This window comes from Lepidothrix coronata, unplaced genomic scaffold, assembly GCF_001604755.1.
Source record: "Lepidothrix coronata isolate B3197 unplaced genomic scaffold, Lepidothrix_coronata-1.0 Scaffold154, whole genome shotgun sequence".
In the NCBI taxonomy this organism is placed as follows: Eukaryota; Metazoa; Chordata; class Aves; order Passeriformes; family Pipridae; genus Lepidothrix; species Lepidothrix coronata.
The window spans coordinates 1,795,604-1,809,014 of NW_016690334.1; the positions used below are offsets into that span (position 1 = coordinate 1,795,604).

The 13,411-nt window shown below is 54.6% G+C and overlaps 1 protein-coding gene across 4 annotated transcripts in view; it reads right to left on the bottom strand.

Annotated features, from left to right (window-relative positions):
• Nucleotides 1-528: 528 nt before the first annotated feature.
• LOC108504206 (NADPH--cytochrome P450 reductase) overlaps nucleotides 529-13,411 on the bottom strand; it is a 28,964-nt gene continuing 16,081 nt past the window's right edge. For all 4 annotated transcript variants that reach the window (XM_017828891.1, XM_017828893.1, XM_017828895.1 and 1 more), the window contains 14 exons: nucleotides 10,702-10,750; nucleotides 9,718-9,846; nucleotides 9,154-9,303; nucleotides 8,192-8,316; nucleotides 7,211-7,300; nucleotides 6,657-6,755; nucleotides 5,998-6,114; nucleotides 5,163-5,281; nucleotides 3,820-4,001; nucleotides 3,528-3,677; nucleotides 2,696-2,963; nucleotides 2,060-2,205; nucleotides 1,754-1,839; nucleotides 529-1,508 (listed from right to left, as the gene is read on the bottom strand). In XM_017828891.1, coding sequence (XP_017684380.1) covers nucleotides 1,364-1,508; nucleotides 1,754-1,839; nucleotides 2,060-2,205; nucleotides 2,696-2,963; nucleotides 3,528-3,677; nucleotides 3,820-4,001; nucleotides 5,163-5,281; nucleotides 5,998-6,114; nucleotides 6,657-6,755; nucleotides 7,211-7,300; nucleotides 8,192-8,316; nucleotides 9,154-9,303; nucleotides 9,718-9,846; nucleotides 10,702-10,750 — 1,855 coding nt within the window. In that variant the 3' untranslated portion in view covers nucleotides 529-1,363. The remainder of the gene's footprint in view (nucleotides 1,509-1,753; nucleotides 1,840-2,059; nucleotides 2,206-2,695; nucleotides 2,964-3,527; nucleotides 3,678-3,819; nucleotides 4,002-5,162; nucleotides 5,282-5,997; nucleotides 6,115-6,656; nucleotides 6,756-7,210; nucleotides 7,301-8,191; nucleotides 8,317-9,153; nucleotides 9,304-9,717; nucleotides 9,847-10,701; nucleotides 10,751-13,411) is intronic.

The window sequence follows — 13,411 nt, forward strand, 5'->3', positions numbered from 1 at the left end:
TCTCAACAATCTTAGAGGGCTTTTCCAACCTAAACCCATCTCCCTGTGCCCCTACCACCACCCCACATGGGGCCAGTTGGTCAGTGCTGTGAGTTCCCTTCCATGGCACCCCTGGCCTGCCCAGCTCTGTGCAAGGGCTGTGGCCAGAGCTTTGGCCATCCAAGGAGCCCAGCAGGACCTCAGTGTCCCTGCAGCTCAGGGAAGAGACACCCTGTACCACCACCAGGAGCTCCAGAAGAACCAAAGAGCAGGTTTGGCACAGCAGCACCCCACTCCAGAGCTGCCATCCTCCCCCCAACCAGGTCCCAGCACTCAGGGTAGGGGCTGCCCCCAGCTCAGCCTAAACCCAGAGCTGCCACCCAGTCCCCAGGTTTCCTCCCAGTTAGCATCCAATACTCCTGCCTCCCTCTGCCCTCTGGCTGAGCAGAGGGAGGGTAGGAAGCAAACTACAGACACAGCATTTTTATTCCAAGGGCAAATGTATTTAAATAATTTACAATCATTGGACAGCCTGAAAGGTTGTTTTTACTTTTCTTTCCCCCCCCCATGCTTAAATCACAAAGATGTTAAAATAAAAACAGTATTTAAAAAATGACCATACACAGTGTGAGGGAGGGGCTGGGCTCAGGGGACCTGCCGGGCCCCAGGGAGCAAGCAGGGCCCTATGGACTGAGACCCCTCCTCCCACAACTGGGTCTATTCCCCAGGGGAGAGGAGCCACCCCCTTCCCGCTGCGCGCTGGAGCAAAGGCAGGCATCAGGAAAGGAGCAGGGGGGTGGTGAGGTCGGGGGGGCACAGGGCACCTCTGTGCCCAGAGCCAGCTGCCAGCCCCTCATCCTAGAGCTGGACAAACAGGGCACGAGGGAGGTGAGGACAGATGGCTGCCCAGGCCAGGCCCTCACGCCCGGTGGGATCGCAGGGGGCTGCTGGCCCCTCCACCCCTCTGCCGTGCCAGCAGGCCAGGGTGGGCCAGCCCCGGGGATAAGGCAACACCTCGTGTTCAGAGAAGGACCCCAGAGCTTTCTAGCAGCGTCCATCCCTTGTGCCCCACATCAGCTGTGTCCCTGACCTCAAGGCAAATGCTGGTGCCACGAGGTGCGCCTTGGGGTGCCGGGGTCACCACGGCTCCTGGACAGCAGCTGAGCTACCCCCCTGCCCCTCTCAACCCCTTCCACCCCCCGGGGTACACAGCCTGTCCCGAGGGGCTGCTGTGGCCCAGGAGGGGTTGGGAGTGACACCGGGGTAGCTGTGGGGCGGGGCTGACACCGTCACCCACAGCAGCCGTGGGCGAGCAGGCACTTTGCACCTCCCGTGGGCCCACGCCTGGGGACCCGTTCTCTCCCCGGCCCCGCCAGCCCCGCTTTTAGCTCCAGACATCCAGAGAGTACCGGCCCTTCGTCATCAGTTTCTTTACATAGTCCACGGCCTGGGCCTGGCTCATGTTCCCGAACTCGGACACGATCTCGTAGAAGGTGTTCTGCACGTCCCGGGCCATGTTTCGGGCATCGCTGCAAACAAAGGGATCATGAGTGAGACAGTACGACACCGGAGTCACAGAGCCCTGTCACCTCCCCACATGAAAACAGAGGGTTCACCCCAGCCTGCCTGCCTGGCCCTTTGCCCTCCCCTGGAATCCAGACAGTGCTTGTAACCTCCCAGGGCTTGTAACACACAGCTGGGGAAACTGAGTCACACTAATTTTCCTGAGAACAGGAATGTTTTCCCAAAGTCCCTTCCCTGCCCCCAGACCTACCCACACACGTAGATATGAGCCATCCCCTCATTAACCAGCTTCCAGATGTTTTCCTTGTTCTTTTTCAATAAGTGCTGGACATAAACCTGGCAGGAAACAAGGTGGGAATGAGGTGAGAGGAGTAGAGCCCCCCAGACCACAGGCCGGGGCGATGAGGGGAAGCCAAACCCATGCTCAAGGCTCTGGAGACAGTGGAGGTGTGCTGGGTGCTCCTGCCTGCCATGGGCCACCCAGGCTGGAAGTCTCCAGCCCTAAGGCCACAGCTGGGTGTAGCAGCAGGAGCAAGTGGTGGGATTAGAGCAGTACCTTCTCAGCCTGGTCCCTGGAGAAGGCCACATTGAGCTGGGTGAGGACTCCCTCCTTCTGGAAGCGGGCCAGCTCCTCCCGGTACAGGTAGTCCTCTCGCTCGCGCCGGCAGCCGTAGTAAAGCACCGTCTCGCCCACCTCTTTGCCTGCAGGGTCACACAGCCTCCATCAGCTGGCCCCTGGCAGCCCACAACCCTGTCCCCCTCTCCACCCTCCCCTTGTCCTGCCAATCCCAGCAGTCCCAATCCTGTCCTCTCTGCTCCCCTGGTCCTACCAGGCCGGAGGAGGCAGAGCTGCACAACTGCTTCTGGTTATATGGGGAAGCTTGAGACTGATTCCCAGAAGTGGCCACAGGCTTCAGCAATGAGTGTGTCTTGACTGCAGTTATTTGGAGATGTGGTGGCAGAGGTCAGAGAACTGCCTCAGGCCTGTCCACCCCCCAAACATCCTCCTTGGCCAAGAGGACAAAGCATCCTCATGCTGGGCAACACTTGGCTCCTATTCATCCTCCCCCACCTCCTCTGCTTTTTGCTGGACCCACCAGCAACATGAGCTGCACCCCAGAGGCACCAACCGAACCCTGCAGAACCCTGTCCTGCAGGAGCTCCAGCCCCAAGCAGGTTGCTGGGCACTCACCTTGCTGCTTCAGCCAGGCCCTCTCCTGGATGAAGCCGATGAAGGGGGCGACGCCAGTGCCCGGCCCGATCATGATCACGGGGGTGCTGGGCTTGAAGGGCAGCCGGAACTGCGACTTCCGCACGTACATGGGCACCAGGGAGTTGCTCCCGTTCTGGTCAGGCACCTTGTTCTTGAGCCAGTTGGTGGCCACCCCTTTGTTCAGGCGGCCCGTCTTGGTCTCGTACTCCACCGTCACGGCACAGATGTGGATGGAATTGGGATGAACCTGCAGGGAAGGGATGTTGGCACCATGCAGAGAGGGAGCCCCGGCAACCCCACAGCTCAGTCCCCGCAGCTCCCCCTCAGTGCTCAGGAATGAGGAGAATTTTAACCTAATTTTAACACTGGGTTATTCCCAGCTATTCCTCCCTGCATGCCCCTCCTGGGGCTTCTGTCTTGTGCCTGACTCATCACGGGACCACGGAGCTTCCCTGGGTATTTCCAGCCACCTCAGGGCTTCAGGCACAAAGTAATGAGTGAATTTTGACCAGCCCCTAAAATTCCACCTTCTTCCAAGTCCTAACAGCCAGGCTGATGGGTGAAGAGAAGCAGGGCCCCAGGGAGTGCAGGTGGTATTGGGACACAGCTGGCTGCAGTGTGAGACCCTCTGCAGACCCCATGGGAGCTGGGATAACTTCATGCAAGGAGATAACTAAAGCTGCCTCTCTGATGGAAATTATCACCAGGACAAGCTCCCCACATCCAGTCCCCAGCCAAGCACCGTGGTGCTGTGGAGCTGCAGCTGAAGCGGTCCCTCCACAGCCTCATTCCCTGCTGGAAGCACACTCACCTTGGAGGAGGAGGCGATGGAGTAGTAGCGGGCCTGCAGGCGGGGCAGGAGCTCGCACAGGTGGTCGATGGGGGGGCGCAGCGAGGGCATGTCCTGCAGGATGGCCAGGATGTTCCTGCGGGCCTCCACCACCCAGCTGAGGTACAGGGCCTGTGGGCAAGGAGGGCACACACGTGACCACTTCCCTTCGTGGCTGGCAAACACCCCTTTGGGCTCTCTGCACGGCCCTTTTAGGGATCCCCCAGCACCCAGTTCAGCCCAGCAGTGTTGCTGGGAGGGCCAGCGCTCCCACCTTGCCCTCGGCAGCGGACGAGGCCATTTTCCGGAGGCGCTCCTGCTCCTCGGTGTCCGTGGCGTACTGGGCCAGCTCGTACAGCACGTTGGTGCGGGGAGGGTTGGTGATGTCCAGGTAGTATGTCAGGGCTGTTCGGTAGGACGTGGGGCAGGGGAAGGGATGCTTCTTGTTGGATTCCTCTGGAGAAGAGGGAGAGAAAGAAAAACTGAAAATCAGCAACTACCTGCTGTTATGTCAAGGGGATTTCGTGCCGGCAGCTACGCATGGTGTGTGAGGGTTGGAGACAGAGCAAGGCTTCAGGGAGGAGAGGGCAGCCCTAAGGCCAATCAGCCTGTGGGCCAAAGCCCCAGTTCCACACTGAAGCACCTCCCTCTCCAGGCAGCTCCCTCTCCCAGTAGCCCATTCTGTGTTTCACAGATGCTGCCCGACAGTTTAGCAGCAAAAAATATTACCCTGTGGTCCCCAACAAGGCTCTCTGCCCTGAGATGTCCAGCAAACCCGCAGACCAAGCAGGGGGGCTCCCCTCCACAGCTAATTTGGCCTCACACACTTACACCTCTATCAGACCTGGCCTCAAAAGTGTCCTTATGCTCATTTAGACACAGAGAGCTGTGCTCAGACTCATCTTGGGAAAGGTCAGCACCAGCAGTCAAGGCTGGAGCCATTCAGCAAATTGAGAGGTCCATAAGGGACAGGAATGACAGTGTGAGGCTGGACAACCTGCAACAGTGCACAGGGGGCTACAGGCTCCAGCAGTGCATTAGAGCCACTTTCTCTCTTGAAACCAGGAGCTCCCTCAGGCTTCTGGGCCAGCACATCTGATGCTTCAGGTCTGGCTGTGCTGCTCCAGGAGTGCAATGGGCAGCAGCTGGCATCTCCTTCCTGCCAGAGGCTGGCTCTGCTGGGAACGCTGCCCAGGAAGAGCTCTTTGTACCAGCACAAGTGCTCCCTCCTGGCAGTTCAGTCTCCAAGGCTGTGCCTCCTCTCAGGACTGAATAAGAACATCTCACACACTGAGGGCCCTGTGGAGCTCCGGGGCTGCTGCAGCTGAGGGATGCTCTGGTGGGCTGATGCTCTGTAATTAGGAGTGTGCTGTTACATAATTTGTTGTTGAATGGGCACACTAAACACATTTCACAACTGACCCACTTCAGCTGCTCTCAGCAAACAGGTCTGTGCTACTGCTAGAACAGCACAGCATTCAGAGTGGCTGTGGGACATTCGTCTGCCTGGAGGTGTCCCATGGGACCTGAGGGTGATCTGGATCCTGCTCTGGTGGGAAGGACAAAGGCCACAGCTGAAGGAGAACTGCTGACCCTCAGAGGTCTATCCGTACTTACCATCCAAGTTGTTTAGGGACATGACAGTGTCCAGATCTGTGCCCAGGATCTCACCAATCTGGTTCACCAGAGAGGAGTCATTGGCAGGGTACACGGCAACGTGGTCCCCGGACTCATACCTGGCACGAGACACAGGAGAACAGATGCAACACCTGCACCATTTCTTGCCCACCCCCAGAAGACAAGTGGGTTGGTGCAAGAGGCAGCTGGACAACACAGATCCCAGCTGCTGCACCACCAGGGATCCCCAGAGCCCACAGTAACAGCGGGAAGGACCATTGTGGGATAACGGTTTTAAGAACCAGGGTTTTTATAAGGGACCTCCAAGTCAGAGACTTCAACAAGGCCAGAGTTCCAGCAAGGACAGGCACAGAGCAAAGCTGCTCAAAACCTCTGCAGTACTTTGTTACATTAAGCCACCTGGATTTGTGACTTTCTAACAATTTAAGCAATTTAAGCCAGTGAGAGGATTTTTAGGAGCAGGGCTTTATTCCCCCTATGCTTGAACACCTAAGCCAGGCAAGCCAAGGCATGAGCCATCCCCACCTCTCTCTCACAGCTCATCTGCCCTCTCATTTTTTTAATGATTCCTAGAGAATTCTTTCAACTGGGACTGCTCAGCTAGGAAAGGTCTGTGGGGTGGGAGGGACCCAAAGCAGACAGTGCAAGAGCTGGGAGAAAGTCCTGACGTGGGGTACCTGGTACAGAAGCCCAGAGGGGCAGTGTTAAGTAATCACTGAAGTACTGGATGAAGCTGGTGCCACATCCTTGTTCTTTGCTCCTGCTGCAGACTGCTCCTGACAAAATAAAGGAGCAGTCTCCCACAGAAAACTACCTGATTTTGGAATTGGAGATATCCAGCTCCAGGTGCATCAGGTGCCGCTCTCCACCCTCGTTCAGTTTGCGGTTCTCTGTAACCTTGGCCAGGAAGGGGTTCTTGGCATCAAACGGTCTGGAAGGAAAGACAAGGTTTGGTTCATGTTCCAAAGCACACTACACCACAGCACAAACCAAACTATGATCCTGATGCTACCCACACTGGCACAGAAAGCACATCCTTTTCCTTCTAAGCACAGCCCAGCAGTCAACAGCTTCTGTCCCATTAAGAACAAGTGACACACAAGTGGACTGGAGGAACTGTCACATCTCAAAGAAATATTTCAGGCCGGAATTAGTTTATACAGCTCATCTCCCACAGCAATACTGCCAGCAGCCATCATGTATTGGCCACCCCAGGCGAGGAAAGGCTCAAGACAGATGCTGTGGATGTACCAGCCAAGCAGCACACGGGGCCACAGGCATCTCCTCACCCCTAATGATCCATTAACTGGGGACTCAGAGTCCCAGTGGAGATCTGAGCCCATTCCTCTTCGGCAGAGACAGGCTGCATTGCAGAAATGACACTGCCCACACAGCAGGTGTTGTTAGAGACATCAAGGACCCATCAGCCAACCCCTACCCCACATACACCCTGCCCAGGGGGTCGGCACTTACGGCTTCTGGTTCTCGTAGCTCTTGAGTCGGCCCATCTCTCCCGTGTAGACTTTGTTCATGTTCACATCCGTGTGCACCACCAGCTCATACTGGCGGATGCTGGGCGAGAAAAGAGAAAAAAAGTCAAACTGGAAACCACAAAGTACAGCTGGAACCAGCATATACTTTGGTTGATTTGCTGCAGCTCAAAAACAAATGCAAATTCCACCCCTTTGCCCCTCTCCAGACGTGAGGGATCAGGAAAGCTGTGCAGAAAACCCAGACCAAGAGGAAACCTCAGCCTCACTGGGAGCATCACAACCAGCACAGCCATCCCAAAGGTACCAAACCCACCGTGTCTCCAGTCAGAACAGAAACTCAGAGCTGGGCTCAAACTTGCACCAGGCTCAGGCCAAACAGCTCCACTTCCTGCTCTACTTTGCCCATGCCCCCTCCAGTCTGGAAGGAGAGGCAGTGCAGAGGACAGGGAACAGCAGCCTGGGGCTAATGGAATGGCCACCAGTCAGAGGTGGCCAATCTCTCTGGCACCCAAAAGGATCTGCTCCCAAACCCACCTGGACTCTTCTCCTGTAGCCTCCACCCCAAAGTGCTCACAGACTGCCGGCCAGAACTGTTCTCTCCAGGTGATAAAGTCTTCTTCCAGGCTATCCAGGGCAAAAGAAAGAGTCAATAACCCAGCCCCAGCTGGGAGAAAGGGGGCATTCCCAGAAAAGCCATCTGAGATCCCTATGGAGTTTCTCTCTCCACCATGGGAAAAGACATTTGCCTTGGACCCAGACAGTTTTGGTACCTCCATATGCCACAGATCACCAGAAAAGCATTGTCAGAGCACTAAGTTGGAATTGTTGCTATACCAACCACCCCTCCCTTCACCAGGTCTGCCAAGGAAGGCTTTGCTATTCAGGCTCAGTCTTTAACCACCTCAGCTCCCCCCTTGCCCACTCCTGGCATGAAGTCACCTTCCCAAAAGGCAGATTCCAACATGGCAATGCTCATTTTTCTGGGTTCAGAGCCTCTCACACACCTCACAAACCTCACATCAGACCTTGCAGAGGTAAAGCCAGAGGTTGATGTAATGTCCCAGGGTGCTCAGGTGAGCACAGAAAGGCAAAAATAAAATAAAAATCATTGTCTGAGTTGGAAAACTGCTGCCTCCCACCATAAAACACTTCATGAGGAGATGGAGTCTGCCTTCTCCACAGGGATGGGGAAGTTTATCTACACAGGCTGGGTTAGCAATGGATCCACAGCAGGACAAAGGCAGAGGAGGCTGCAAAGCCTGCTCCAGTATGTACCTATGGGCATTAAGAGCTGATGTGGGATTTCCCAGACACAGGATTCCCTAGGATACTCCCTGTGTACAGGGATCTGATTGTGGGAGAGAGAGCAGACAGACACACACTCAAGAGTTACGTCAACTCCCACAAAGAGCCCTGCAGAGTTTATTTCTGTCTTGGTAATAGAGCCAACTCCCTGCCAAAGTATCCAAGATGCTTTATCCAGCTGTGACCAGCCCCTCCACCCAAGCTACTCACTTGCCATCGTCATCTCCCAGCCCAAGCTCAAAGATGCGCTGGGCTCCGAGTTCCTCCAGTCTCTTGTCCACGTACTTTCCCATGGCGTTGAAGTGCTCATAAGTCTTGTTCCCCAGCCCAAAGACCTAGAAGGGAACGCTCGTGAGCATAGAGAAGCAGGAGCTGGACTCTTCCCATCCAGTTGACATCCTCTGGCAAGTATCACCCAGCAAATGAAGTTGAGAAAAGACACCAAGACCTCTCCCAGCTCCCCATCCACTCTTCGTGGACCTTGGGTAAGAGCCTACCACTGGTGAGGAGGCACCAGCAGCTCCCCTGAGCCCGGCCTCAGGCATGGCAAGAGGATGCACTTACAAGAACTCCTGCACCCTCGAGGGACCAGTAAGAGCCTGGACTGCCTGGAGACCGATTGCTGGCCTTTGCCTCCCACAAACCACGCAGCAAATGTTTGCTCACTGCTTCATACAGAGAAGCTTCACATCTCCAGCAGTGGATTTTATCCTCATTTGCAATTATTATGCTGCCTAAGGAATTTGGCCAGGGCTTGGGTGAGGTGGTTATTCAGCTCAGCACAGGAAGAGAGCTACATATTCCAAGTGATTTAAATTGTGGGAGAAGATCTGGCCCCGGGGTGCTCAATTAGCTTCTGAACAGCAGCAGCCTGTAGCTCATTTGCAGATGTTGTATTCAGTGCCTGCAGGCCTGTTTGGGGCTGTTTGTACCAGCAAACCCTCATGATTCAGGGAGTGGAGAGAGAACTCTGACATCTGTATTTAGAGCCCTCAGATGTACATTTGCAGGAGTCCACAAAGCCTGCGAAGGAAGACAGTAGGGACCTCAACCAAAACAGGAGTACAGGACACAGACATGCTGTGCCTTTCCCCCAGCCACGTGCAGGCACAGTGGAGGGCTCTTGGCTTTCCTTCCCAAATTCCAACACAAACTGGAGCCGAGCCACTCACTGCAAACCGCAGACCCGAGAGGTCGGTGTCGGCCTCCTGCAGCCAGTCGTAGAAATCCTGGGCATTGTCCGTGGGATCCCCCTCTCCATAGGTGGCCATGCAGAACACAGCCAAGGACTTGTCAATCTCCGAGAGGCGACTCAGGTCCGACTGCAACCGAAGGACAGAATGAATCCCTAAGGACCCCACAACGTGGTTATTGGGCAAGCCTGTTCCTACGGTGTAGGTGTGCAGAGCAACACCACTTGATTACAAAAGGGGTTGGGAAAGGCCAAACCCACCCAAAATTGGCAGGGGAAATAAAGCCAACCACCCCCACCGGACTGCAAGTCAGTATTTCTACTCCACCAGAAAAGCAATGGGATTTTCCACGCAAAGCCTTCAGGGACTGTGAGAATGCAGAATGGCAAGGACCAAGCCCATCTCTGCATCGCTCAGGCTGATCTTTTCTCCCCTAAGTGACACTGTTAAAAGGCCAGCTGTCCCTTGGCCAGGGTCCTTGGGTTTTTTTAGGGGAGATTAATGGGATGTTACCTATCCTGAGGCTGTTCATGGCTAAATTACCAGGTCATACTCCTCCGGATCCGCTGCCATGCCCCGGAGGCCGTAGCGATGAGCGTCTTTGGAGAGACGGTTGGCAAACTCCTCTGCTGTGCCCGTCTGGGAACCGTAGAAAACCACAATGTTTCGGCCCTGGAGAGAAAAAGAAATCCCTGTTAAATGGTGATTACTCACTTGGCAAATGCATGGATGAAGCACAGACAAAGGAAATGCCTGGGATCAGGAATCCTGGACTGCAACCTAAAGGCAACCAGGTTGCTTGTTGTTCTGTGCTCATACAGGACTCCACGCCAGGTTTGACAGAAAACTCAAGGCTAAACTGTTAATGAGAACATGACTCTTGTCACACTCAGAGGGGAGACTCAGGTCAGACTAAAATCCAAAACAAAGAAAAGCCCTCAAGATTTATTCTCAACTTCAGGGCTGCAGCGTGACTCCTGAAAACAGGGAACTCCCTGAATGAGAACACAGACTTGCCAAAGCTTTGGGGAAATGCCTGAGCACCAGAGCTCCTGCTCTGCTGCAAGCCAGTTACTTTGAAGTAAAACAGAAAATACATCCAGCCCTTGCTTCTTCCTCTGCTTCCTCTTGTGTCCAGACCAGTGGAGTCAAAAGCCAGTTCTGTGTACAACAATTCCCAATCCACAGCGAGCCAGTTTGGGAACCAACCACGCAGATAAATAACTGCCAGCCAATGACTTTAAAGTCTCTGCCATTTCCCTCTTGACTTTGATCTCATATTACACTTTTTTTTTTTCCCCCCACCAAATTTTCACTTTAATTTTTTTCTCTAAGAACAACTCTCAGGCATAGACCCAAAAAGCTATTCCTGGCTGCCCACACAGCCTTCCCCTGGATGCTCTCTGCAGCAGGCATGTGCCTGTATCCAAATCAGCCCCTCCTGCTGACAGTCTCCAGAGAAAACTGGGAAGGACATGAGCTCTCTCTCCTTCCCAGCACCCCCTGTAGCCAGAACAAGCAGCTTACCGTCTTCTTCATCTTCTCAATGAAGCTGCTGTCTCTCACTGGAGCTACTCTGAAAGACAGGAGGAACCTCCTTTCAGATGAAACACATTCATTTTTTGAGGTCAGGAATAAGCAAGTGGGGAAGAAGTGGCCTCGAGACCTCAGGAAGGCTGCCCAAAGGCTGCCCACTGACCATCCATGTCCCAGGGATACCCATCACTCAACCACAGGGCTTCTGCAACAACCATGGAGCAGGGACTCAGAGCAGACAGGAAAAGCTGAGCCCCTGCCTTACCTCCACTGGTGAATCCTCCCACAGGGAGAGCCCAGGCACTCAGCCCTGCCTGTCAGGAAGCCTTTATCAACTGCTCTGAGAGGTTTCACAGCTGAGCAGGTTACAAGGGTCTCACAAGAGCGGGTCTCCAGATAAATCTCAGGGGACAAGCCATGGTGTGAGAGAAGGGAATAGAGAGCTCCCTGCTTCCCACATCACTGCAGGCAGGCAGGATCAGTCCTGCACTATGTTCCCCAGGGCACATTCCCCAAGCCTGAAGTCAAACAGGGCTAAAACCCAGCTATTTCAACCTCAAAGCAGCATGCCAGACCCGAATCCCAGAGCTGGAGAGCTCTGTGGAGCAGACACATGCAGCTGATCAGACCCACAGAGCCACCAGCAAGGCACCCACTGCCAGCCAAGGTCCTGCAGAGCCGGTTCCCTTGCTGGTTTCCATTCCCAAGCAGAGATGGGTCTAGCTGCAGTCAGATTAGGTGCTGGGGGCTTTTCACAGCAGGCAAGGAGGACAGGAGCTCCCTTGCTGTCCTCCCCGCTGGAGCTTTGGTAGCGGGGAAGAAGAACGTGGGACCCGTTCCCATTTCACAATGGAAGAATGCAAGGCTGGGTCTCCTGTGGGAAGAGAGAAGCCTCCAGGCAAAAAACAAATGGTTTTGGCTCCAGCCCATGTGAGAATGTGAAGAGCTCACTAACAGTTTCCTAAACTCTGCAGCCCAGGGGGAGGGATCTTGCAGATGTGCCGTGGCATTTGCGGAGAGCACACACACAGAGCAGCAGGGTGGGGGACCTTCAGTAAAACGTGCCTTCAAGCACCCTCCTTGACCCAAAGGTATCAAGGAGCTCCATAACTGGGCCTGACAGTTCTGAGAACTAACAACCTCATACAGCACACACACCAAAGACAAGCAAAGCCTACCTCAAAAAGCTACCCAAGGCAGCTGTGCTCCCAGGAGAGAGCTGCTTCACACCCCTGCTCTGCTCTCCCAGCAGCTAACACTCTCCCAGAGTAATCATTTGTCCCCTGTTGGGAACTGAGATATGACAAGCATCTTAAGGGAGCAGTCCCAGCCCTGCCCATGCTGTCGCCAGGACAGGGGCTCGAGAGAATTCACAAGACTCAGCTCTCGCTTAGCTTTTGGCTTCCTGGTGAACCTCTTTGGTTTTCTGCCCTCTGCAAGCGAGATCCAATTAAAACAACTGTTGGGTCAACTGCTAAACAAAATGCTTTTTAAAGAGGAGAAAAAAAAGTTTCAGATCCTTTCAGCAAGCTCCCTTTGGAAGAGAAAAGGGTGCAGCACATGGAGCTCGTCCATTTTCAAAGGAGGCAACCCCACACTGAAGTGTGTGGTGGAGAACAAGCTGTGGCTCAAACACAGAAGAAATAATGAGCCTGGCTTTGGAAAAAAGGCTACACAACTCTCTGAAATTGCTTCATCAGGGTGGTTTGAAAATCTGAGCTGCGAAAACACACAGGCGCCAAAGGCAGAAACAACACACATTTTCACTGCTCAGCCAGGGAAACTTAGAAGAGAAAGTGTGTTCTCAGCAATGACTGCTCTTACAGCTTAGATAGCTCAAAGCAGTGACAATGAGAATCAGAAGTGTTGGGTGGAGGGAAGGGGATTAACCCCATTGTTGGAATGAGCTGTAGCTTGTACAGATCTCCCACCCTTGGTGAGAACCCACAGCACAAACAGCTCCCAGGGCTCTCTGTCATTTTGACTTCAGGAGAAAGAAAGGAGAGGGAGACAAGTTCCCAACAGCTCAGCAACAATATCAAAGTCCGTCCCAGCTGAACACCTCTCCTTCAGAAAGTTCCCACGCCCATGGCTTTCCTGACAAACACATAGATACATCCAAAAGTGCAGACACAGCCCGGACACTGCAGAGAAACCAAGCACCGACAGCAGGGTCTCCTCTGGAGCAGCCTGCCTCCGAGCACAGCCTCTCCCCTTCCTCCTCCTCCTGTCCCAGAGGGAAGAGGCATCCCACTCACCCAGCTTTGGGGCGGGAGGAGCGACCCTCCAAGGTGGAACAACCCCGTGGCCCATCGGGCAGACTGACTCACCTGGCCACGGCCGGCTCTTCCCGCGGGGCCGAGTACACGCAGCCCATGCTGGGCAGGGAGGAGGCAGACAAAGAGTCCCAGGGCAGCTGTGTCTGCAAGGGGAGGTGTGGGGGGACGGATCTAACTTAGCTCTGGAGCCACACAGGCCTTCCCATTCTGCTCCTCCTGGGCGCTAAAGCCAAGCGTCAGCCTTTTGTTGAGGAGAAGAGAGCCGGCACAAAAGGTCCCGGCACGGGTCATAGCAGGAGTGGTCCTGTCCCCTCGGATCCTCGTGGTGGGGCTTCGGAAGTTACCAAGTGGATCCGCACAGTCCTGAGAAACTGCAACATCTGGCAGCGGTGGCAGAAAGGAATTAGGAGTGGAGAATGAAA